This window comes from Ailuropoda melanoleuca, chromosome 11 (assembly GCF_002007445.2).
Source record: "Ailuropoda melanoleuca isolate Jingjing chromosome 11, ASM200744v2, whole genome shotgun sequence".
Lineage (NCBI taxonomy): Eukaryota > Metazoa > Chordata > Mammalia > Carnivora > Ursidae > Ailuropoda > Ailuropoda melanoleuca.
Window position 1 is genome coordinate 80464910 of NC_048228.1, and position 24982 is coordinate 80489891.

General features: G+C 40.7%; 1 protein-coding gene across 3 annotated transcripts in view; it reads right to left on the reverse strand.

Annotated features, from left to right (window-relative positions):
- NWD2 (NACHT and WD repeat domain containing 2) overlaps positions 1 to 24982 on the reverse strand; it is a 178100-nt gene that overhangs the window by 76340 nt on the left and 76778 nt on the right. For 2 of the 3 annotated variants that reach the window (XM_034671973.1, XM_034671972.1), the window contains exon 3: positions 11835 to 11951. In XM_034671973.1, the coding sequence (XP_034527864.1) occupies positions 11835 to 11885 (51 nt within the window). In that variant the 5' untranslated portion in view covers positions 11886 to 11951. Of the gene's footprint in view, positions 1 to 11834; positions 11955 to 24982 lie in introns of those variants that run through there. The other variant, XM_034671974.1, reaches the window with a different exon arrangement.

Here is a 24982-nt window from a genome sequence, read left to right on the forward strand (position 1 = left end):
CGTGAAGGCAAAGGAAAGTTCTCCAAGGAAGGTAAAGGTGCTGCTTGAGTGAACACACGAATGATGACAGCCTGACTGCTGACAGGGAGAATGCTTTTCTGGATAGAAAATCAAACCAGCCATAATATTCCCCTGACCCAAAGCCCAATCCAGCTCAAGGCCCTAACTGTGTTCAAATCTGTGAAGCTCAGAAGGAAAGTCTGAAGCTAGCAGAGGTTGGTTCATGTGGTTTAGGGAAAGAAGCCGTCTCCATAACGTGAGAGTACAAGGTGAGGGAGCGCGTGCTGATGTATAAGCCGCAGCAAGTTGTCCAGGAGATCGGGGCAAGATAATGAACAAAGGTGGCTACCCTGAGCAGATCTTCAATGTAGACAACACAGCCTTCTATTGGAAGAAGATGCTATCTGGAACTTTCATAGTCAGAGAGGAGAAGTCAGTGGTTGGCTTCAAAGGACAAGTGGTTCTCTTGTTAGGGCCAAAGCAGCTGGTAACTTTCATTTGGAGCCAGGGCTCATTGACCATTTCAAAACTCCTAGGGCCCTCAGGGATTATGCTAAATCTGCTCGCCTGTGCTCTGTAAATGGAACAACAAAGCCCGTGTGACAGCACATCAGTTAACAACACGGTTTACCAAATAAGCCCACCACTAAGACCTGCTGCTCAGAAAGATTCCTTTGAAAATATTACTGCTCATTGACCACACACCTGGTCACCCAGAGCTCTGATGGAGATGGACGAGATTAATGTGATTTTCATGTCTGCTGACTACTATTCTGACTACTATTCAAGGGGTTATTTCAACTTGCAAGTCTTATTACAGAAATACATTTTATAAAGCTGTAGGTACCGTAGACAGTGATTCTCGTGGATCTGGTAAACCAAACTGAAAGCTGTCTGGAAAGGATTCATGGTTCTAGGGGCCATTAAGAACATTTGTGATTCATGGGAAAATGAAATAGATGTATATAAATAAAAGAACACTACCAGGAGTTTGGAAGAAGTGGATTCCAACCCTCATGGATGATTTTGAGGGGTTCAAGGCTTCAGTGGAGGAAGTGACTGCAGATGTGCTGGAAAGAGCCAGGGAGCTAGAAGGAGAGCCGGAAGAAGTTATGACTGAAGTGCTTCAAGACCTGATAAAACTTGAACAGATGACAAGTTGCTTCTTATGGATGAGCAAAAAAGGTGGTTTCTTGAGATGGAACCTTCTCCTGGTGAAGATTCTGTGAAGATTACTGAAATGGTTTCAATACTGAAAGGCTTTCGAACAGTACATAAACTAAGTCGGTGAAGCACTGGCAGGGTCTGAGAGGACTGACTCCAATTTTTACAAAACTTCTACTGGGGGTAGAATGCTATCAAACAGCACCAGCAAAAAGATTTTGACTTGATGACAGCTCAGATAATGGTTAGCATATTTTAGCAATAAAATGTTTTTAAGTTAATACATTGGGTTTTTTTTTAGATCAAATACTATTTTTAATAGACTATAGTATAGTGTAAACATAACTTTTATATGCACTGGGAAACCAGAAAATTCATTTGATTCACTTTATTGTGATACTCACTTTATTGTGGTGGTCTGGAACGAAACCCTCAGTATCTTTGCGGTGTGCCTGTATTTTGAAGCCATGTTGTTATTATTTGAAGACATGAAGCTTTTAAATATAGGAATATATCTTTTTTTTTCTCCGAGAGAGAGCACGCATGCGCAAGAGCATGAGTGGGGGCGGGGTGGGGCAGAGGGAGAGAGAACCTGACATGGAGCCTGACATGGGGCTCGATCTCACAACCCTGAGATCATGACCTGAGCCGAAATCAAGAGCTGGATGCTTCACTGACTTAGCCACCCAGGTGCCCCTATTATATCTTCTCAATGAATTGAACTTTTGATTATGAAATGCCCCTTTATCTTCTTAGCTTAAAGCCTACTGTGTGGTATTGATGAAACTTTCTTTTGGTTAGTATATAGCACATAATTGAATCTGTATTTTACTTGGAGTGTTTAGTCTGTTTACACTTAATAGCTGGGTTTAAGGCTATCATTTTTCTGTTTATTGCGCCCCTTCTTTATTCTTCTTTTCTAGTCTTCTTTTAGTGGAGTTATTCTACTTAATTTCTTACATGGAATTTTTATATCATTTCGTATCCTTATTTAGTGGTTCTCCTATATATAGATGTTACAGTATTCATCCTTGACTTACTACAGATCAGCTTTAATTTTTACTTTTATTACTTCTCAAATAATGCAAGACTACCTTTGTCCCTCTTGCCCTTTGAGCTATTTTGGTCTTATTTCTTACTTCCTTACATGTTACAATCCTTACGCAGCATTATTATTGTTGCTTAACACAGTCAATACTCTTTAACCTTATCCTTTTCAGTGCTTTTTATTCCTTATGGATTTGAGCTTCTATCTGCGGTCATTTTCTCTAAGGCAGAAAACCATCTTTTAGGTTTTTTTTCAAATGTGGATGATCTGATGACTATGTCTTTCTGTTTTTGTCTGAAAACATCTTTGTTTCATTTTTACTTTTGCAGAATACTCCCACTAGGTAGAGAAATGTAGCTTGGCTGTTTGTTTCTTTTAGTTCTTTCAAGATGTCATTTCATTGTCTTTGTCTTCCAGAACATCTCTATTAAAGTTTCTATTAAAAAGTCAACTGGTAGTATTTCTGTTGTTTTCTGAAGGTAATATATATGTTCATATTATTATTAAATATTTATAAATATAAAAATATGTTATATAAATACATATTAGGTAAAATATATAATATTTATATTATCATAAGTATACATTATAAATATATATATTTTTCCCCCCTCTTATGGATTTTAAGGGTTTTTTTCCTCTTTATTTTTGCTTTTCAGCAGTTTACTACAATGGGCTCAGGTGTAACGGTCTTGCTGGGAGATTACTGACTACTTGAACCTGTGTGGGTTTATGTCTTCAAGTAGTTTTGGAAAATTCTCACTTGTTACTTCTTTCATGTCCTCTTTCTTGGTTTCTTTTTCTGGGACTCCAGTTACACTTCTGTGAGATGATTTGTGCCTCACATGTCTCTTCCACTTCATTCTGGTTTCCTACTCTTTTAAAGAAAATATGTGCTTCAGTTTGGGTGTTTTTTGACTTCTCTTTGAGTTCACTAATCCAGTCTTCTACGGTATTAAGTCAACTATTAAGCCCATCAAATAAGTTTTAACTTTTAGCTACTGTATATTTTAATTCTAAAATATCCATTTCATTCTTTTGTATTTTTTATAGATTCCATTTCTTTTTTGAAGTTATCCATCTTCTCATTCATTTTACCTATCTTTGCTTCTATTTTCATTAACATTTAAAATAGTTATTTAACAGCTTTTGCCTGCCAGCTCTATCATCTTGGGCATCTGGGGGTATGACTTCTATTATCTACTTTTTCTTGTTTATCATATATTCTTTGCATGGCATTCTTTGCATGGATTATAATTTTCTTTGTATTCTGGGCATTTTTTTCTTATTGAAGCATAATTAACATACATTGTTATATTAGTTTCAGGTGTATAACACTGATTCAACAATTCTATATGTTACTCAGTGCTCCCACAATAGGTGTAGCCACCATGTGTCACCATACACTCTTACAATATTGTTGACTATATTCCCTGTTGTGCACTTTTCATCTCTGTGACTTATTTATAACTGGAATTTTGTACCTCTTAATCCTCTTTACCTATTGCACCCATCTCCCCACCCAACTCCCCCTTAGAAACCACCAGTTCCCTCTCTTTTTAAGGTTGGTTTGTTGGCTGGTTTGTTTGGTTAAATTTGCTTTTTAGATTCCACATATAAGTGAAATCATATGGAGAAGATATTTGCAAATGACCTGATAAAGGGTTAGTATCCAAAATATATACAGAACTTATAAAACCGAATACCCAAAAAACAAGTAATCCAGTTAAAAAATGGGCAGATATTTTTCCAAAGAAGACATACAGATAGCTAAGACACATGAAAGATGCTCAAAATCACTCATCATCAGGGAAATACAAATCAAAACTACGATGAGGTATCACCTCACACCTGTGAGAATGGCTAAAATTAACAACATAGGAAATGACAGATGTTGGTGAGGATGTGGGGAAAGGGGAGCCCTCTTACACTGTTGGTGGGAATGCAAGCTGGTGCAGGCACTCTGGAAAACAGTGTGGAGTTTCCTCAAAGTTAAAAATAGAACTACCCTATGACCCAGCAGTTGCACTACTATGTATTTATCCAAAGGACACAAAATACTGATTCAAAGGGATACACGCACCCCGATGTTTATAGCAGCATTATCAACAATAGCCAAATTATGGAAAGAGCCCATGTCCATCGACTGATGAATGGATAAAGAAGTTGTGCTATATAAACACAATGGAATATTAGTCATAAAAAAGAATGAAATCTTGCCATTTGCAGTGACATGGATGGTGCTAGAGGGTATTATGCTAAGCAAAATAAGTCAGAGAAAGACAAATAACATGATTTCACTCACATGTGTAATTTAAGAAACAAAACAGATGAACATGGAGAAAGGCAAATCATAAAACAGACTCTTAACTATAGAGAACACACTGAGGGTTGCTGGAGAGGAGGTGGGTGGGGGGATGGGTTAAATGACTGATGGGGATGAAGAAGGGCACATGTGATGAGCACTGGGTATTGTAAGTGATGAATTACTCAATTCTATACCTGAAACTAATATTACATTGTATGTTAATTAACTAGAATTTAAATAAAACTTGAAACTACAAAAAAAAAGTGAAATCCTATTGCATTTGCTTTCTTTGACTTATTTCACTTAGCATAATACCCTCTAGGTCCATCTATGTTGTTGCAAATGGCAAGATCTCATTTTTCATGGCTAACATTCCATTGTGTGTGTGTGTGTGTGTGTGTGTGTGTGTGTGTGTGTGTATATACACACAAACCACAGATTCTTTATCCATTCACCTATTGATGGACACTTGAGTTGTTTCTATACCTTGGCTGCTATAAATAACGCTGCAACAAAACACAGGGGTGCATATAATTAATTCATATATGAATTAGTGTTTTTGTTTTCTTTGGGTAAATAGCCAGTGGGATTACTGGATCATATGGTACTTCTATTACTGCATGTCTTCTTTGGAGAAATGTCTGCTCATGTCTTCTGCCCATTTTTAATCAGCTTTCTCTTTTGATGTTGAGCTGTGTAAGTTCTTCATGTATTTTGGATATTAATCCCTTTCGGATACATCATTTGCAAGTATCTTCTCCCACTCCCTGGTTTGTCTTTTTGTTTTATTGATGGTTTCCTCTGCTGTACAAAAGTTTTTATTTTGGTGTAGTACCAATAGTTTATTTTTGCTTTTGTTTCCCTTGTCTGAGGGGACATATCTAGAAAAATGCTGCTAAGGCTGATGTCTAAGAGATTACTGCCTCTGTTTTCTTCTAGGAATTTTAGGGTTTCAGGCCTCACATTTAGGTCTTTAATCCATTTTGATTTTTCATTATGGGGTGAAGAAGGTGGTTCAGTTTTCTGGGCACCATTTGTTGAAGAGACTATCCTTTCCCCGTTGTATATTCTTGGCTCCTTTGTCATAGATTAATTGACCGCATAAGTGTGGGTTTATTTTTGGGCTCCCTATTCTATTCCATTTATCTATGTGTGTATTTTTGTCTGGGTATTGTATTTAAAAGAACTTCTATTTATAGGCTCCTTTTCCTAGGTTAGACTGACAGGATAAGAGGCTAACATGTTAGTCTCTTCAGTATTTGAACTGGATACAGCTAGGCTGTAGTTTCATTGATTGAGTTGACTGAGTTAAAATGTGTCAAAGGCAAGACTTGAATATTCACGTTAGGTTTTAGCAGACTTTGTCTCCTAAAAACCAAGAGATTGTGGAAGAAGACTTCACTCTGCTTTTCCATCCTAGCTTTCCATTATCCCATGCTGCCCAGTGATCAGCACGTGCCTGTCTCATGCAGAAAACCACTGAGACTTCGGGGCTCCTCCATCTGAAGCCAGCTCACCAAGAAAGGGCTTTTCTCTCTGGAAATTACCTTGTCTAATCATCTATGTCTTCATAGCTCTACAATCTCTAAATATAGGATGTTTATAGTTTTTTAAGTTGTTGAAATTCTACTCCAAAGCAGAAATCCTTTGGACTGCAGTTTTCATGAACATTTTTTCTTACCAATTAAGTTATACAGAGATTGATTGCTCTCCCGTTCACTTTCCTTTCTCCATACTTTTTTTTTTACCACCCAAAACATGCCATACCACATGAACTGTGAAACAGTGACTTACACTATATATATTAGCAGAAATCAACTAAAGGGGTCTCTTGGATTCTACCACAAAGATAACGGTCTTGTCAATAATAATTTTTAAGGTTTGCCCATTGTAACATTCCTTTGGTGATGATGAAGTAATTTATTGTTGGAACCTAATTGGAACCTATTTTAGAGCTAGGACGGCTAGTTGATTTCAACCGGACAACTTTAATTTTATAAAAAAAAAAGTCTTTGTCTGAAAAACTAAGGTGTTAGATTAATTTTTAATTTTTTAAAGTACTCAAAAAATCTAAATTTAAATGATTTTCCCGTTGAGATCAATGACTATTTTTCTATTTTTAGTACATTTTGGTTAGTAAGCTTATACTTACAAATATGAGAACTAAATCATACAAAACCCTGCACATTTTATTAAAGTACAAACCAAGACTAAGCACTTGTATTATTTTTTCATGTCTGTAATTTAGTATACCTAAAGTGGTAAATCAGTCGTATACTGGAATGTGGATTAAGTATTTTCCAAAGCAAACTGTTGTAAGAACACATTCTTTCAAATTCAGTGACTTCAGAACTCTCACCATAGCTTTCCCTAACTGAAAATTACTTAAAAAAAATTAAACGGCATCTGAACCATTAATCCAGCATAATGTAATTCTGAAGGAGAGTGAGACACAGGTGGTGAAGAACTGATCTCTATGCTGTAGGGCTTATCCAGTAGTGTCCCTCAGGGATGTACAAATATGGAAAGGTTTAATTTTTACCAGTAACAACTATGGACCTTGCTTTGTCTCATCTTTACTCTTTTGCTTAGCGGAAAAACGAATATTGCTCAATAACAATAGATTCCTCAGTCCAACCCTTTCTGTTTTCGTCTTTCTGCTTTGAACTTTAGCCCAGTCGAAAATGCCTATTTCTGAGTTTCCTTCTTCCCACTTTGTGCATAGTCTTGGGTGCAGCTGCTGGGAGCTGCCTGTGGCAAGCAGGAGTGGGGCCTGCTCTCTGTCCGTACCATCTGTGCCACTAATGGTGGGGGTGTACGTAGGGGTGGGGCGTGGAAGTCCAGTTTGGGATCCACTGACACTCAGGTAAGAATGATGGCAGCAGTCCCATTCTTTTGGTCTCAGCTGCTCTCTATCTAATGCTGACAAGTTATGTCTGTTTATATTGGTACTCCAAGGAGGATGCTGTATGGGCTTTGGCTTCCTGAGACTTCTGGGAACTGACAAAGCCTACCACAGGCAGCGTTCTCTTTGTCCTGACTCTAAGGTATGGGGAATGTCCCTTTGAGTGTGAGGTCCTGGATTCTTCTCTTACAGGGAGTTCCAGTTACGACTGACTGAGACAGGTGCTGGCTCCCCACACGGGCCTGGCTTGACTCCCCTAGGGTAGCCTGCCAATGGCTTTCCCTCAGTAAATCTCTATCTCATCCACTCTGGCCTGAGGGATGGAGTGAGACGCCGTCTGCCTCCCCCACAGCTCCTACACACTTGGAGGCAGCTCCCCTAATTCTATAAGGAAGTTTTTCAAACAACCAGTTCTTCAAGCCAACAGAGCAGTGGCTTTTATCAACTCTGGCCAAGAGACAGGACTTCACCTAAGGTCCAGGGTCAGTGCTCGAACATCAGAAGCAATTCTTTTGAGGTACTTCAAATTTGGAAGGATGACAAGAAGAGAACCCATCCTCTCCATAAACACATCACGAAGAGGGACGGGAATGAGAGATCTCTGCTCTCCCCAAAAGACAATATTCTTCTTCCCCTTCATAAGGAGCTTTTATGGACTAAGTGGGTGGGACAGTTGGTGGGAACATTCTGCTAACCTTTCCACACTTTGCAGGGGAGGGACTGAGGCAATTCTCTGCAGATAGTGACTCTGACCTCAACTGTAAGCTGTCTTCCTGTTAAGAGCAGTCCTGGTCTAAATCCCTCTTTGGGAGCAGGTAATGGTCGAACTAAGTAGATTCCAGCAAATTCATGTCTAGCAAATGAATATATACTCTCTACAGTTTACAACATTTGTTAAGAATGAACTAAAAAACCCTTTAATATATGACTTTAATATCTACTGGTGTGAATCAAGTCTTAGTGTTTTTTGACATTTAGACTATCATCGTCATTTTCAAAGGGAAAAATCTCCGGTATCACAGAACAGTCCATTAGGAGTAAAAACATTTTTGTTCTCAGTTGAAAATAATTTAAATCACAAACTTAATAACGAATTGCTGCGTAACCCTTTATAAAGAACTCCTATTACATTTGGTTCCTACAACAAACCTTTGATATCTATTCAACATTTACTTGTCATTTACAGTTATTTCCCCATTTTAAAGCACAGTGAGGTTAGTTTACTGCCCTGTCAGAACCAGAGCTCTAACTCAGGTTGTGAAATAGAACTTCTGGGTTTTTCCCCACTCTGGGGGCTTTCCTACAAGAAAGTGATGTGTTCTCAGTATGCCAGGTCTTCTGAGTCAGTCTTCCGAGGGTGGAACTGCACACAGGCACCGGCCCCTTACTCCTTCCCATCCTGGTGATCAAAAGCCAGCGCCTAGACAGCTGTGGCAGGCCACACCCCAAAGGACAACTTGGAGGAAAGGAAGCCGGAAAGAGGCAAGCACATGGAACATTTAAGTCCAGGTTCCCTTTGGGCCTCAATGCCCTGGGTACTTACAATGAAAGCTTTGTTTGGTTCCTGGATTTATCTGTAACATAGGGTTAATTATCTGTGAAGCCTCTGAAAATATAAACACTTTATCATTCAGCAAGAGTGAATTTTCTTGCCAAAGACTTTAGCATTAGGGAAAATAATATGCCATGCTTTGCAACCCACAGGGCTCATCATGACTTCTAGAAGTACCACAAGGGAGCACGGGGCAAGGAAATGGGAGCTCAAAAGCGACACCTAGATGCCTGCTGTTACCATAGTTACAACGGGAAAGGAAGGAAGAGATGTACTATTTCCCATATGCAGTGAGGTTAAGTCTTGCCTGATTTAGGATCACTGGGGTGAATAATCCTAGCTGTATCTGCAGGGTTTCATCATGGTTGCTGTTAGTTTCAACATGTAGCAGGGAGCAGGAGGAGGGATAAATAATTTGTTTACACTCAATGAAGTTGTTCCTGATGTTCTATCACTTAACCTTTACTCTCAGAACCTGCTGGAACTTACAGGCTTTACTCATTCCCCTACCAGCAAATTGTTAGAATTAATGGCCATGACTAATTCTAGTTAGTTTGGGTAGGACACGCCACAGGGAGATAAAAGAGGGGAGAACATCTCTCTCGTTCCTGAATTTCCAAGGCCGGATCATGACAGAGCTGTGGAGAGCATCCCAACTGTGACTCCCCAGGGCATACCTCCCCAGTCCAGCTTCCAAGCATCGTGGAACCCAGTCTGACTCGTCTTCCACTGTCTGAATCTCTTTTCTGGCAGCACTGCCAGAGAGCATTGTATTCTCTCCTTTGAGGACAACTTTTTTGGTGATGCACTCATTACAATTTGGGCCGGGTGATTTCATCTTTAGATAGTTTTGAGGGATAACAGTGATTACAAGAAGTAACAAAGAGTGCTGACTGTGGATTGCTGTAGGTGAGACACTACAAAAGAGCTCTGGAGTTTCATTTCATCTTCCGAATGACCCCAGGAGCTAGGAACTCTCATGCCCATCATCTTCTCCAGGTCCCAGAGCAAGAGACTGAGGCTCAGCGTAGTAAGGAGACTCCTCCGCTGTCCTGCAGCTATGCCATGTCAGAACCCAGGGATATGGGAGACCCTAAAACCAGTGAATGCTGAGTCTTCCAACTTCTTCACCCAGCGGTGAAACCTGTCTCCGTGAACTTTCCATCTGCTGGCCCTAGTTCTATGCTATGAAGACCCGTGGAAAAAATCTTAAACCCCTACTGCTACTAGATCTTCAGATCTCTGACGTGGCTTTAAGGACTTTCTGTGTTCTGTTCAGACCCCAGGTCACTGTTTTTAGATGTCGATTCTTCAACCCCCTAAGCCACGTGTTTTTCTTGGGCTTCCTGCATCAGCATTCTAAGGGGGCTCCATGCTCTGCCCTCTGTCCTGCAGACAGGGTGGGCCTTAAAATACATCAGATCACTTCAGTCCTCTGCTCAAAACACTCTGTGGCTTCTCAGGTCATTGAAAGCAAACTCTCTGTAGCCAACTTCAAGATACTAAAGCCCAAGACAGGGCCTCCTCTCCAGTCCTCTCCCCTCTTGCTCATACTGTTCCCTCAACATGCCAAGCGTGGTCCTAACTCTTCTCCCTGGACAGTGAGGCCTTCTCCTTCCTTTCTGTATTTTTCTCCATAGCACTTGTGATTTTCCTTATTTCCTTCATTTTTGCCTGCCCTCTCCCTTTGACCCCACCTAAGAATGCAAGTAAGCTCTAAAGGGCAGGGAGTTTTATCTTCTTAGTTCAAATCTAAGGTTAAATCCTAAGCGGCACACAAGATAACCATTTGACATGGGTCAGCCTACCATATCCCCAGCACTAAGAGCCATTCCTGGCACAGCAGCATTCAATAAGTAGTGGGTGAATACGTGAATAATTTATATACTGATACTAAAAATGTTATAGAGCTTTTATGCACTTTATTATCCTCAGTTAGAACTTCACTATCAACTGGTCAGATTTCTGATAGCATCTGTGTCTTCCTAGTCCTATGTGGAGCTTAACAGACACAAATAAATATTCACAACTCTTGTTGATAATCAAGTCTAGCTTTTAATTGTATGATAGTTCCTTGAAGCATTCACTAGTAATTTTAATACTCCTCCATCAGCCTCAGAACATCTTGTGTTGAGAGGGGCAACTTCCGTATCAATTGCTAGAATCTGTTTGGATTCACAATAAGGTTCTTTCTTAAGCTAACTGAAGGCAGTGACTTTACACAATCACCTGCGATAGAACGACCTCCTTAGCTTACTACCACTGAGTTTAAATAGACGAGTGGGTATTCTTTGGTAAATGATGTTTCACTTGACAAATCTGTTAATTTGCAGCTTTTAATGGCCATCTAGCTGAAGATCACTCCAAAGACAAAATTTTGCCCCTCAGGGCATCATTTTCTATTGGTGATTTGACATCATATATTGGTTGACTTTAACAATGTTTCAGTCACCGTGTTGAAAAATTGCCAAAGTACTGGTGTCAGGACACGGAGACACTAAGATCGAATACATTACACAGTGTATGGAAACTCAGGCTGCTAACTGTAGACTGACACCGTAATCCTTTCTGCTGGTCACAAGGTGTTGTGGGAGTTGTTGTCAAACCCCAGCCATCCCTTCGATTACCATTTCAAATTATTCACCGTTAATTTGCAGGGCTGCTTATGGAAAGCTGAAGGTTTTGTTCTCACACGGTGAGGGCAAGGAGACAGTTTAAAGGTTTTAAATAGACACAGAAAAGCCAGTATTTTTTTCCTCATTCAAAATAATTAAAAGGCCCTTAGGAATCACACATCAACGACAATTCTCACAGTCATCTACAATTTCATATAAAGCATTAGTTGGTTTATACCCACAACAAAACATGGACCTGCAGAAGTTTTCAAACAATCCTCCAGCAGCTTCATGCGAGTCTTCTGGAGCTCTGGGCTGTCCCACTCATCTTCATCGATGCCCCAGTAGAGATCTATGACCTGGGAACCAACGGATGAGGCAGCATTAATTTACCTGCAGGAAAACGTCATTTACCTGTGGGCTTTATTCTTATTTACAATGTTAAGCTAATGTGACTTTTAACTTTTCTCTTTGCAGCGTGTTTTCCCTGAAGAGGGAAAATTATGTTTAAGATCTATTCAAATAGCTTTATTTTTTATCCCACGATGGGCTAGGGATGAACATTATAATTTCTTTTGTTCCTTATTATACTGTTAACATTATAATGTTAAATGTCAGAGGCTTTGCAGGGCAGGCTTTCATTATACTGAAATGGTAACAGGATTTCAGAAGAAGTGGAAGCACCTGGGACATGGTTACCACATTATTTGAGATAAGAAATAGTGTATAATGTTACTGTGTATCTTAATATGAGAAGAGGGGCACCTGGGTGACTCCGTTGGTTATGTGTCTGCCTTCTGCTCAAGTCATGACCCCAGAGTTCCGTGATGATGCTCAGCAGGGAGTCTGCTTCTCCCTCTGACCCTCCCCTCTCCCACGCTCTCTTACTCTTAAATAAAGTCTAAAAAAATTTTTTTTTGAGAAGGGAAAACCAGAACAGCACTTAATACATACTGACCTAAAGGGAAACATCAAACTTTCTTAAAAAAAAAAAAAACCCTAAAAACAAAAACTGTTATGATGCTTTATCCCAAGGGGATAGACATTTTATGTCTGTTTCACCTGAAAGCAGTTTGGCTTTCATCAATATATGTCTGAAAACCATGTATCGGAAACAATGAAAGGTGGTGTCCCTTAATGAGAAGTGAGGATAATAGATCTTCTATCTCCTTACTTCAAAGACTGTGAGGAAAGATTCTGAGAGTCTGTAAAAACATTTACAAGCACACTCTTTGAAAAGTCTGCTATGAAGAGCAATATGGGTCTCATTCCCTTTACTCAACCACTGTTCTGCATAAAGTAAATGTTTCCAATTATAGCTTTGAAGATTTCCTTTCTTTGTTTCCCACAAGCAGAAAAAGAACCTCCCCTCCTTACTGGCTGGCTGTATGGCATTCAGGGAGATGGAAACACAGAGCATGGGGCCTCCCTTGTGCTCCAAGCAGATCTCAGGGACCTGTGCACTTTCCATCTCTGGGCCATGGCCCTGCATGGTTGTGTTTGTATCAGATCTTTGTTTATCTCCATTTGAGCTTTTAGATGGCTGATAAAGATGTAACAACTCCTTAAAAAAACAGTCCCATGGTCCATCCGGTCTCTAAGTTTTATAATAAATGAAACTATCATATTTGGGCAGGGGGCTCTTCCCTTTAATATACCTTAGAAGGTTTAACCACAATATCAAGGAAGGGGCCATCTGAGATGAAAACTTTGGTGTCCCATATGATAGCCTGTAGCTGTGGCTATTTAAAATTAAATAGAAATTAAAATTAATTCAAGTACTCCATAGCCACATGTGGCTACTGACTTTCATGTTGGAAAGCGCTAATACAGACCATAGAAACTTTAATTCGACAGAACTGTAAATTACTGAGATCATTAGAACAAGACATTTTTGGCCATCTACCAATATGTTGTCAAACACACAAATCTGCAACGTGAATGCTAACTCTTAGTTGTGCCGTGCACAAACTGACAATCCTTCAGAGAGCCTGTTCTCCATCCTTTTGGCTGACACTGTTTGGACATACCAGAGGAAAGGACTGATTTGGAACAAATGAAGGGAAACAAATGGTAAATATAAAGGATAATATTACAAAAACTATAAATATAAACCTTCTCATCTTTTACCTAAAATTTTATTAACACCATTAAGTGTGAATGAATTAAAAAATACAATCAAGGCAGAGATTGTCAGAGTGGATTAAAAACAAGATCCAACTATATGCAGTCTATAGGCAAGACACTTTAGATTCAGATAGGCTGAAGGTAAAAGGATGGAAAAAAGATGTATCATGCAAGCAGTAACCATATGAAAGCTCACATGACTACTGATATCAGACAAGAGATTTTAAAACAAAATGTAACTAGAGATAAAGAGGGACATTTTATAATGATAAAAGGGTCAATCCATCAGGAAGATGTAACAATTATAAACGTATATACAACTAATAACAGTCTTAAAATACATTAAATACAACTGACAGAAGTGAAGGGAAAAACAAACTGGAGACTTACATATCTCACATGCAATGGGAAGAATGACTAGGAAGATGATCAATTAAAGGCAGAAGACTGGAATAATACTATAAACTAACTAGATCTAACATATTTATAGAACAATCTACCCAACAACAGAATATACATTCTTCTCAAGTATACACAAAACACTGTCCAACTGATGAATTACTGAACTCTACATCTGAAACTAATGATGTTCTATATGTTGGCTAATTGAATTTAAATAAAAAAAAACAATAGAGAAAGAAGAGCAAGGTAAAGCTAGCAGAAGGAAGTAACAGATAATGTACAGAGAATAGAAAAACCAATAGAACCAATAGAAAAAAATCAATGAAACCCAAAGTTGGTTCTTTGAAGAGAACAAAATGGACAAAACTAGCTGGATTAAAAACAAAAAATGAGAAGGGAACCCTGGGTGGCTCAGGTCATGATCCCAGGCTCCTGGGATCAAGTCCTGCTTTGCACTCCTTGCTCAGTGGGGAGCCTGCTTCTCCCTCTGCCTGCCACTCATCCTGCTTGTGCGCATGCTCTCTGACAAATAAAATGTTAAATTACCAAAATCATGAGTGAAAGAGAGGCCACTACTACTGACCTTAACAGAAATAAAGGATTATTAGAAAATATGATAAACAACTGTATGCCAATGAATTAGATTATTTAGATGAAATGGACAAATACCTAGAGAGAGACAAGTCACATAAACAGACTCAACACAAAACAAAAAATATCAACAGAAATGTGAAAAGAGATTAAATTGTGATTTAAAAGAAAAGCACAGGTCCAGATGGATGCACTGGTGAATTTTACCGATTCTTCACAGTCTTCCAAACATTAGAAGAGGAGAGAACACTTCCCAACTTATTCTATGAGACCAATATGATCCTAGTACCAAAGACAGACAAAAATATAAGAAAATGACAGAATAATATCTCATGAATATAAAACAAAAGGAGAGGATACTAGAATACTCAAGTGTATTCAAGAATACTTGAAAACCTAATCCAGCAACATATAAAAAGTATTATAACACAGCTAGGTGGTCTTTATCCCAAGAATGCAAGGTTGGCTAAGCATCAGAAAATTAACTAATGTAACACACTATTTATCCATAGAAAAAAAGAGCAAAAACCAAATGGTCAATCTTAACAGAGACAGAAAAAACATTTGACAAAATCTGATACCCCTTTAAGATGAAAACACAAAAAACCAGGAATAGAAATTAACTTCCTCAACCTGAATAAAGGGCATACATGAAACAAAACAAAACAAAACATCTAACAGCATACTTAATAAAAAATGAAAACTTTCCCCTTAAGACTAGGCACAAGAGAAGTCTATTCATTCTCACCACTTCTATTCAACACTGTACTGGAGGTTCTAGCCAGGGCAATTAGGCAAGAAAAAGAAATAAAATGCATCCAGATAGGAAAGGAAGAAGTAGATCTATCTTTATTCATAGGTGACACAATCTTATATATTAAAAATCCTAATAAAATGACTAAAAAATATTGGAACTAGGGGTACCTGAGTGGCTCAGCCACTTAAGTGTCTGACTCTTGGTTTTGGCTCGGGTCATGATCTCAGGGTCATGAGACTGAGCATTCTTTCCCTCTTCTTCCGCCTCCCCCTCTACCACTCCTCCCCACCACTTGCATGCTCCCATTCTCTCTCTAAAATAAATAAATAAAATCTTTAAAAAAAATGGTGGAACTAACGAGTTGAACAAGGCTGTAGGATACAGGATCAATATACAAAAATCAAATGTATTTCTGCACACTAGCAATGAGCAAACAATTCCATTTAAAAGACCATCAGAAGGAATAAAAAGCTTAGGAACAGATTTAACAAAAGAAATGTAAAATTTATACTCTTGAAATTACAAAACACTATTGAAAGAAACTAAAGATGATCTGAGTAAACTGGAAGACATTCCAAATAAATGAATTGGGAGACTTAAGATGGCAATACTTCCCAAATTAATCTTTAGATTCAGGGCAATCACTATAAAACTTCCAACTTGGCTTACTCACAGAAACCGACACGCTGATCCTAAAATTCATATGGGAATTCAAGAGACCCAGGATGGCTAAAACAGTCTTGTAAAAGAAGAACAAAGTTGGAGGACTCACACTTCCAGATTCAAACTCACTACAAAGGTACAATAAGAGAGTGTGGTACTGGCAGAAGGATATTCAATGGAATAAAACTGAAAATCCAGAGGTAAATCCTCACACTTACGGTCAACAGATTTCAACATGGGTGCGAAAGCAATTCAATGAGAAATGACTCGTCTTTTCAACAAATGGTACTGGGACAACCGGATAGCCTCATGCAAAAGAATGAAGTTTGACACCCTACCTCACACCATATACAAAAACGACCTTGAAATAGGTCACAGACATAAATTTAAGAGTTAAAACTATAAAACTAATTTCATAGAAAACAAAGGGACAAATTTTTGTGAACCTGGATTTGGCAATCGTTTCTTAGATAGGAGAGCAAAGTATAAGTAACCAAGGGTAAAAAGAGATAAATTGGACTTCCTCAAAATTAAAGTTTTGTGCTTCAAAAGACACTACCAGGAAAGTAAAAGAGGACCCGATTTGATAATAGAATTGCATCCAGAATATATAAGGAACTCCTACAACTCAATAATAAGATTGAAAATGGACAGAAGATTTGAGTAGACATTTCTTCACAGAACATATACAGATTGCCAATAAACACAGGAAAAGGTGTTCAGTGTCATTAGTCATTAGGGAAATGCAAATCAACCACAATGAGATAACACTTCACACCCACTAGGATGCCTGTCACAAACAAGACTGATAACAAGTGTTAATGAAAATGTGGAGCAATGTCCTCCATTGCTGGTGGGAATATAAAATGGTGGGTCATTTTGGAAAACAGCCTGGCAGTTCTTCAAATAAACAGTTACTACATGATCTTGCAGTTCTAGATAAATGAAAACATAGGTCTACACAAAAACTTGCACATGTTCATAGCAACATTATTCATAATCGCTAAAAAAGTGGAAACAGTCCAAATGTCCATCAAGTGATTAAAGGATAAAAATAATGTAGTTTATCCATAAATAGGATATTATTCAGCAATAAAAAGTAGTCAAATACTGATGCTACGATACGGATGAGACCTGAAAACGTTATTCTTAGTAAAGGAAGCCAGTCACAAAGGAATCTGTTGTGATTCATGATGTCATACATGATTCCATGTATATGAAATGTCTTGAACATGCAAATCTAGAGACAAAAAATAGATTAGCGGTTGGCTAGAGCAGGGAGGGAGGGGAATAGGCCAGCTTTAGAGTGACAGCCAAAGAGCAGAGGATTTCTTTTTGAGGTCATGTCAATGTTATAAAATCATAACGCTTACACAACTGTGAACATACTAAAACATACTGAAGCGTACACTTTAAATGTGGGAATTTTGTGGTAGGTGAATTACATCTCAATGACGCTTTGCACATGTACTTAGACTTCTGATTTTCTACAGGTCTTACGTCCCCTCCTCACAGTAGAACTGAGTGCAAGAACAGATGTTTAGCTGGAGCACCTAGTATATTAAGAGTGAACAGTAAGATCTAACTAAATGTATGTGGAACAAATGACCAGGGTAAAAATCAAAACAATATTTTAAAATAGAAGCCTAAGGGTCACGGGATTTATTTGCCGCCAGTGGAGGTCTTTTGCAATAGTTTTTGCACCTGTTACTTCCGTCAAGTTTGACCACTCTGGCCCTCGTCCAGTCCTTTCTAATTCCATGTCGCCTTACTTTGGTCACTTTGTTTAAATGTCCTCCTGCTTCCAGCTTTTCTCCCTTAAATTATTCTTTCTCAAACGTCTTTAGGGGCAGAAAATGATGAAAAAGGATAAAATCAAGCAACCATGAAGGCAGAGAGGAAATGAATAAATGAAACATCTAACTTATGCAACACAAAACACCGTTTTGGGTGAGCAGAACTGCCGTGCGTCCGCATGATCAATAACCGGCAAAAAGCAGCTGGAATCCAAAGTGCTCAACAAGACAAGATTTATTACACACTTACAAAAATTCAGTTTAGCTTTTAGCCTAATGTCCAGGCACTGCAGACACTGAATCTAATTTACTGTTTATTGGAATACTAACTTGTTGACAGCACATTTTATGTGCCTTTACTTATTTCATCATTAAGTATAAACACTCAGGAAAGTAATTTGATTTTATCTTTTTTTACTTAAAACCGTCGAACTTGCTTTAAAATATTCTTAGGGAGGCTAATTTATCATGATTATCATGTCTCGAACTGGTCTGAAAACAAAAAGCCAGCAAATAAAAGCCCTAACAAATGTTGCCACTTGCCTCAGACACAGCCATTTCAGTACCCAGATTACCGACCAAACCATAAAGCGACCTGTAAGAGACAAATAATGACTGCAGTATTTACCCCCCAAAAAGGTCAAATTTGAATTCATAATGACTTCACACTATGATTTCTTCAGAAAGAGCCTTGAATTTAAATATTTTCCAAAATATTTTCCTTCTCAATTTTCCTATGCTATAAGACGACACTACCTGAATGCAAAACAGAAATATAACTACAGAGGTGATTTTGTTTTTGAATAAATGCAGTACTGAAATGAAGGCTGTTCCTCAAAGTTCTTCCAATGGAAGCTACTCATCCGTTCCAAGGATTCTGCCACTGGCCCACAATTTCCTCTGTAGGAATTAACCCATTTTGTATTGGAAAAAACCAAACAAACAAACAAACCTCTCGTCACTGTATTGTTAGATTTGTTTTTATTAAAAATGGTATTTTCAGAGCCTACTGGCCTTTCCATGATAAGATGTGGCTTTGAAAAGACCTTTCACACTTTCAAAAAAATCAAACCTATTCTTTTTCTTTTGATTTATTTATTTATTTAAGATTTTAGTTATTTATTTGCCAGAGAGAGAGAAAGAGAGAGATAATGAGCACAAGCAGGGGAAGTGGCAGACAGAGGGAGAAGCAGGCTCCCCACTGAGCAGGGAGCCCGATGTGGGACTTGATCTCAGGACTTAAAGGGATACACGTCTGCCACCACTAAAAATAGTCAAAAGAACACACAACAGGTCAGAAAGTTTTGAACGAGGGCAACATTACTGTGCTGTGGACATAACTTTCAAGGTCAATACAGCACTCATTTGATTTTGATTTGTGTCCTGTTACTAGAATGTTCCTACTGTTACTAGAATGTTCGTCTTACAGGAGGAGGTAAACAGGGAGGAGTCTAACTTCAGACTAGGTTCGCCAGATACTGTTTACCAGTGGTGAGGTATGGTATGCTATGGTGTGGTATGCTATGGTGTGGTAATTCTCCCTCTGGTTAGAAGGACTTCGCCGAGATGCACAGGATACAAGAAAACAAAACAAAACAAAAAAACCTCTTCAGCTCCACATCATCCACGGCCACATTTTTACTAGAACTATATAGCAAATACTGACTTTAGGTCACCTTGCAATTAGTCTCTTGGTCATGCGATACAGGGCTAAGATTTACAGAAACATGACTAAGACGGGACTCTTCTGGGAAAGTCAGGTGGTAAATCAAGGCCAGGAAGGACGGGCTGGTCTGCGGGGTCATACACAATCACCAGAAAGAGGGTCCAACAGTGTGATGTAGGACGATGCTTCACACCAAGCCTCACGAGGATGACTAACAGCTCGCACCTGAGGCCCTGTGTCTTGGGAGACTTGGCCTCTGGACAGCCCTCACCGTTATGATGTGATAGTAAAGAAAACTAAATCACGGACTCAGGCGGGACCTCTGACTTTCTAGGCCTCATGAACGTGCAGACAGAGAGAGGGTGTGAGGAGTTGCTGGGGGCAGAGAAAGAGCCACAAGCCAGAAGCCACGGAGCGTGCACCCGTGTTGAGTATGAGTTGCCATAAGGCAACGGCAGCCTAGGCTGTAGCCAGGGACCGGTTTCTGTCAGTGCCAGCGCACCCACCATCACGTCTGTGCCTGAGAGAAAACCCCAAAGCTGGCACTGTTCCCGTTGCTGGCATTTGGCAACTGCGGGTTCGGAGCACCCCTCCGGGTGCACCTGTGCCCGGCCTCCCGCTGTGACGCCCTGCACTACCTTCTTGCTGCTCTCCTTGCTCCTACTCCAGTCACAGCACTGAGGCAAGCGAACTTTTCAAAATGCAGATCCGATCCCCAGAGCTAAGATTTCCTCTTACTCTCCAAGACGCTACATAGAGTAACTTATTTATCAGGAATATTATCTCTATTTTGTAAATGAAAAAGCCACTTGTCCCCAGTCCCAGAGGTAGCAAGGAATAGAGGTGGGATCTGAACCCGGGCTATTAACTTGATGGTGCTTCCCATGTATCCTAGCAGCCTGAAGATAGGATCTAGAATCTGTGATCTGCTTTATGAGAGCCTCCATGATCTCATCTTACCTAATTCCCCATCCTCATTTCATATCATGTTCTCCCTCACTGTTCATGCTCTAGCTACGTATACCCTCTTCACCTGTGTTTGTACGCGTGTATAAATATACACTGAGATGTCCACACTTTCATATGCGCACGTATATTTATACAGACGCTTACATTTACACACCTGTAATTATTCATATACCTTTTTCGTGAATGTAAGCATGTGAGAGGCTTTTTGGTGCAGTGACTGAGAGCTTGGACACTGGGGCCACACCGCCTTGGTTCAAACCCTGCCCCTGCCGCTTCTAGCTGTGAGATCTCTAGCAGTGATTTACTTCTCTATTTCTAAGTGTCCTCATGCAATAAAGTGGAGGAGATGGAATTTACCGATGAGGCCCACGGCAACAATTAAACAAGTTAATGTACACACAGCACTGACAGTAAGTGACAGGCAGTGAGTACAACATAATGTTTAAGTTCTTTCCCAAATTTGCCTAGGAAAATAGGTTCCTTCTGCTTGAAATTTTCTTTTCCATGTGGGCATCTCCATCTACCCATTCTTCAGGATTCAGCTAAGACATCAGTTCCTCAGCAGCTGGCCTGAGGCCTCGAGGTTTGATGAAGCCTCCCATCGTGCGTGCCCAGAGCACCCCGTATTTCCTTTGCAGCTAGCAGCACTCCGGTCACCACTGTTCACGACTCCAGGAAGGCAGGGACTAGGCTGGTTTCAATACTGGGGGCTCCACAGCGCCCAAACTCTGCCTAGTGCAGAGCAGAGGCTCAGTAAATGTGGATCAATAAATNCCCTGCACTACCTTCTTGCTGCTCTCCTTGCTCCTACTCCAGTCACAGCACTGAGGCAAGCGAACTTTTCAAAATGCAGATCCGATCCCCAGAGCTAAGATTTCCTCTTACTCTCCCAGACGCTACATAGAGTAACTTATTTATCAGGAATATTATCTCTATTTTGTAAATGAAAAAGCCACTTGTCCCCAGTCCCAGAGGTAGCAAGGAATAGAGGTGGGATCTGAACCCGGGCTATTAACTTGATGGTGCTTCCCATGTATCCTAGCAGCCTGAAGATAGGATCTAGAATCTGTGATCTGCTTTATGAGAGCCTCCANTGAAGTCGTGACATCGTAACCGTGGAAGCCAAAGAAAGCAAAGGTCAAGCATAAGCAGCACTTTGTTCCACAGGTAAGAAAACCGAGCTGCAGTTACTGTTTCAGCGGATCATAACTAATTATTGACAAAGCAGATCTCTTAAATGACTGCTCCTTCTACTGTGCAGTCTTGTTAAAGGTCTCCTCTCCCAGCTACGAGAAATAATAAAAAAAATGAGGATGGGAAGAAAGAGCTACCTTGTGTTAAGAATCTGAGAAAGGTTTCACACTGATTGTACCCAACTGGGACACTGAAATGTCACCTGCAAATGAGGATCTCTCATTCTGCTTACTGAAGGACTAATCTTGGGTGATTTCCAGCATTGGGGTAATCAGCCAGCCACAATTTAGCAGAATGAAATGTTCAGCAAAGTAGAGCTCCTCCAGTGAATTCTGGAGCTCCCCACAGTGCCAGTGCTCTATATTTAGGAGAAATGTTAGGAAGCAGATTGTCTGGGCACACAAGTAAAGGAGGAACAATAACACTGTCTTGGGAAGTCAGGTGTGAGAATTCCAGGAGAGCCCTCCCATGCTGCAGACACGGCGGANTAATTCCCCATCCTCATTTCATATCATGTTCTCCCTCACTGTTCATGCTCTAGCTACGTATACCCTCTTCACCTGTGTTTGTACGCGTGTATAAATATACACTGAGATGTCCACACTTTCATATGCGCACGTATATTTATACAGACGCTTACATTTACACACCTGTAATTATTCATATACCTTTTTCGTGAATGTAAGCATGTGAGAGGCTTTTTGGTGCAGTGACTGAGAGCTTGGACACTGGGGCCACACCGCCTTGGTTCAAACCCTGCCCCTGCCGCTTCTAGCTGTGAGATCTCTAGCAGTGATTTACTTCTCTATTTCTAAGTGTCCTCATGCAATAAAGTGGAGGAGATGGAATTTACCGATGAGGCCCACGGCAACGATTAAACAAGTTAATGTACACACAGCACTGACAGTAAGTGACAGGCAGTGAGTACAACATAATGTTTAAGTTCTTTCCCAAATTTGCCTAGGAAAATAGGTTCCTTCTGCTTGAAATTTTCTTTTCCATGTGGGCATCTCCATCTACCCATTCTTCAGGATTCAGCTAAGACATCAGTTCCTCAGGCCTCGAGGTTTGATGAAGCCTCCCATCGTGCATGCCCAGAGCACCCCGTACTTCCTTTGCAGCCAGCAGCACTCCGGTCACCACTGTTCACGACTCCAGGAAGGCAGGGACTAGGCTGGTTTCAATACTGGGGGCTCCACAGCGCCCAAACTCTGCCTAGTGCAGAGCAGAGGCTCAGTAAATGTGGATCAATAAATGAGGCCCATGGGACCAGTCACCTAAATCTGGCCCCGAGGACTTGGGGGTAGGCATCAGCGAGGAAATCTGGACTTGAAGGTTAATGTGTAGGAGACTTCTTCGGAGAAGGGACTTCTACATAAACAGCCCCGCAAAGACAGAAACGAGACAGCCTGTCCAAACGGAGATGATGAAGTCGTGACATCGTAACCGTGGAAGCCAAAGAAAGCAAAGGTCAAGCATAAGCAGCACTTTGTTCCACAAGTAAGAAAACCGAGCTGCAGTTACTGTTTCAGCGGATCATAACTAATTATTGACAAAGTAGATCTCTTAAATGACTGCTCCTTCTACTGTGCAGTCTTGTTAAAGGTCTCCTCTCCCAGCTACGAGAAATAATAAAAAAAATGAGGATGGGAAGAAAGAGCTACCTTGTGTTAAGAATCTGAGAAAGGTTTCACACTGATTGTACCCAACTGGGACACTGAAATGTCACCTGCAAATGAGGATCTCTCATTCTGCTTACTGAAGGACTAATCTTGGGTGATTTCCAGCATTGGGGTAATCAGCCAGCCACAATTTAGCAGAATGAAATGTTCAGCAAAGTAGAGCTCCTCCAGTGAATTCTGGAGCTCCCCACAGTGCCAGTGCTCTATATTTAGGAGAAATGTTAGGAAGCAGATTGTCTGGGCACACAAGTAAAGGAGGAACAATAACACTGTCTTGGGAAGTCAGGTGTGAGAATTCCAGGAGAGCCCTCCCATGCTGCAGACACGGCGGACCAACGCTTACAATTACACTGGAGCAACGAAGGTCAATGAGGACATCCTGCTTTCCTTCCCTTTCTCATCTCTATCAATCTTCCTTCCCCCTTTCCACCAACTGGCTCCTGGATGGAAGAAGGGTGATGTCACACGCTTACAGCACTGCCACAGAATATCAACTCGGTAAGACCTGCCCGGGCACTGACGGACGGAACTGAAATGTGAAGTGAGCGAGACAAATGGAAGTGCTGGCCTGAGCGAAACAAGGTTTGATTCAATGAGAGGACACGCAGCTCGCTTTAGAAAGAAGCACCCATTTGATTAACAGGAAATGGAAAAGGGCGACGAGTTGACAATGTGGAGAACAGACCAAGGGCGTCACACGGCCTGTCAGTTATAAGGCCGATGATGTGTTCTGGCAACGCAGGAGGCAGCACACGTTCTGAGATTTGTGAGCACGCAGGCGTGAGAGGGAGATGGGGCTCAACAGAGTTAGAGGGCTGTGGCGGAAGGGCAGTCAGTCGGCAGAGGCAACGTCGGATGGACCTTCGGTGTGACACCGAGCCACTGCTGAATTTAGTATCCATTCCCAGGGTGAAGCTCACAGGAGACTCAGGGAATTTCACTTAACCTGCAACTTGGATGCGCGGAGAGAATGTGGCTTCCTAAGTTTGTCTAAAACAAAATTTTGTGCCTCCTGTCCAAGTCTCCACCCTCTGGCTAGCAGGACAAAGTGAACATTCAGTTCTAACCCAGACGTCTAAACCTTAGTCTGCACGGATATTTTCAAGGACTTTATTAAGTGCTCATTCTCTCCTCGATCAAAATGCTGAGTCTCTCAAAAGACTTGGCTTCCCTGTTCCCCTGTTTCTTTTCCCTAAGATGGTCTCCAGATATCCTCAGGTCCTGAGGGGGAAAATGGAGCTCTTGGGCACAGTCCCCAGGTGATGCCCCCTGTCTGCCTGGTCGCTGGCATCATGGCTGAGCTTGGGGCAGTTGTCGCCCGTGGACTGGTCTTTCCCTCTCAGTTTGGTCAGAGCCTGGGTCGCTCTGCAGCCAAGCCAGGCCAACTGCCCCTGCTGGGGATGAGCCGCCCCAGGCTTTGGGCCCCGGTTCCATCCAGTTCATTCACCACGGGCCTTTTTCTGCAGCCACCTCTCCTGGTCATGGAGACTAGCGCTGGCTCTTAACTCAGCATACGTGACACACGATAATTGAGGGAGCTTAG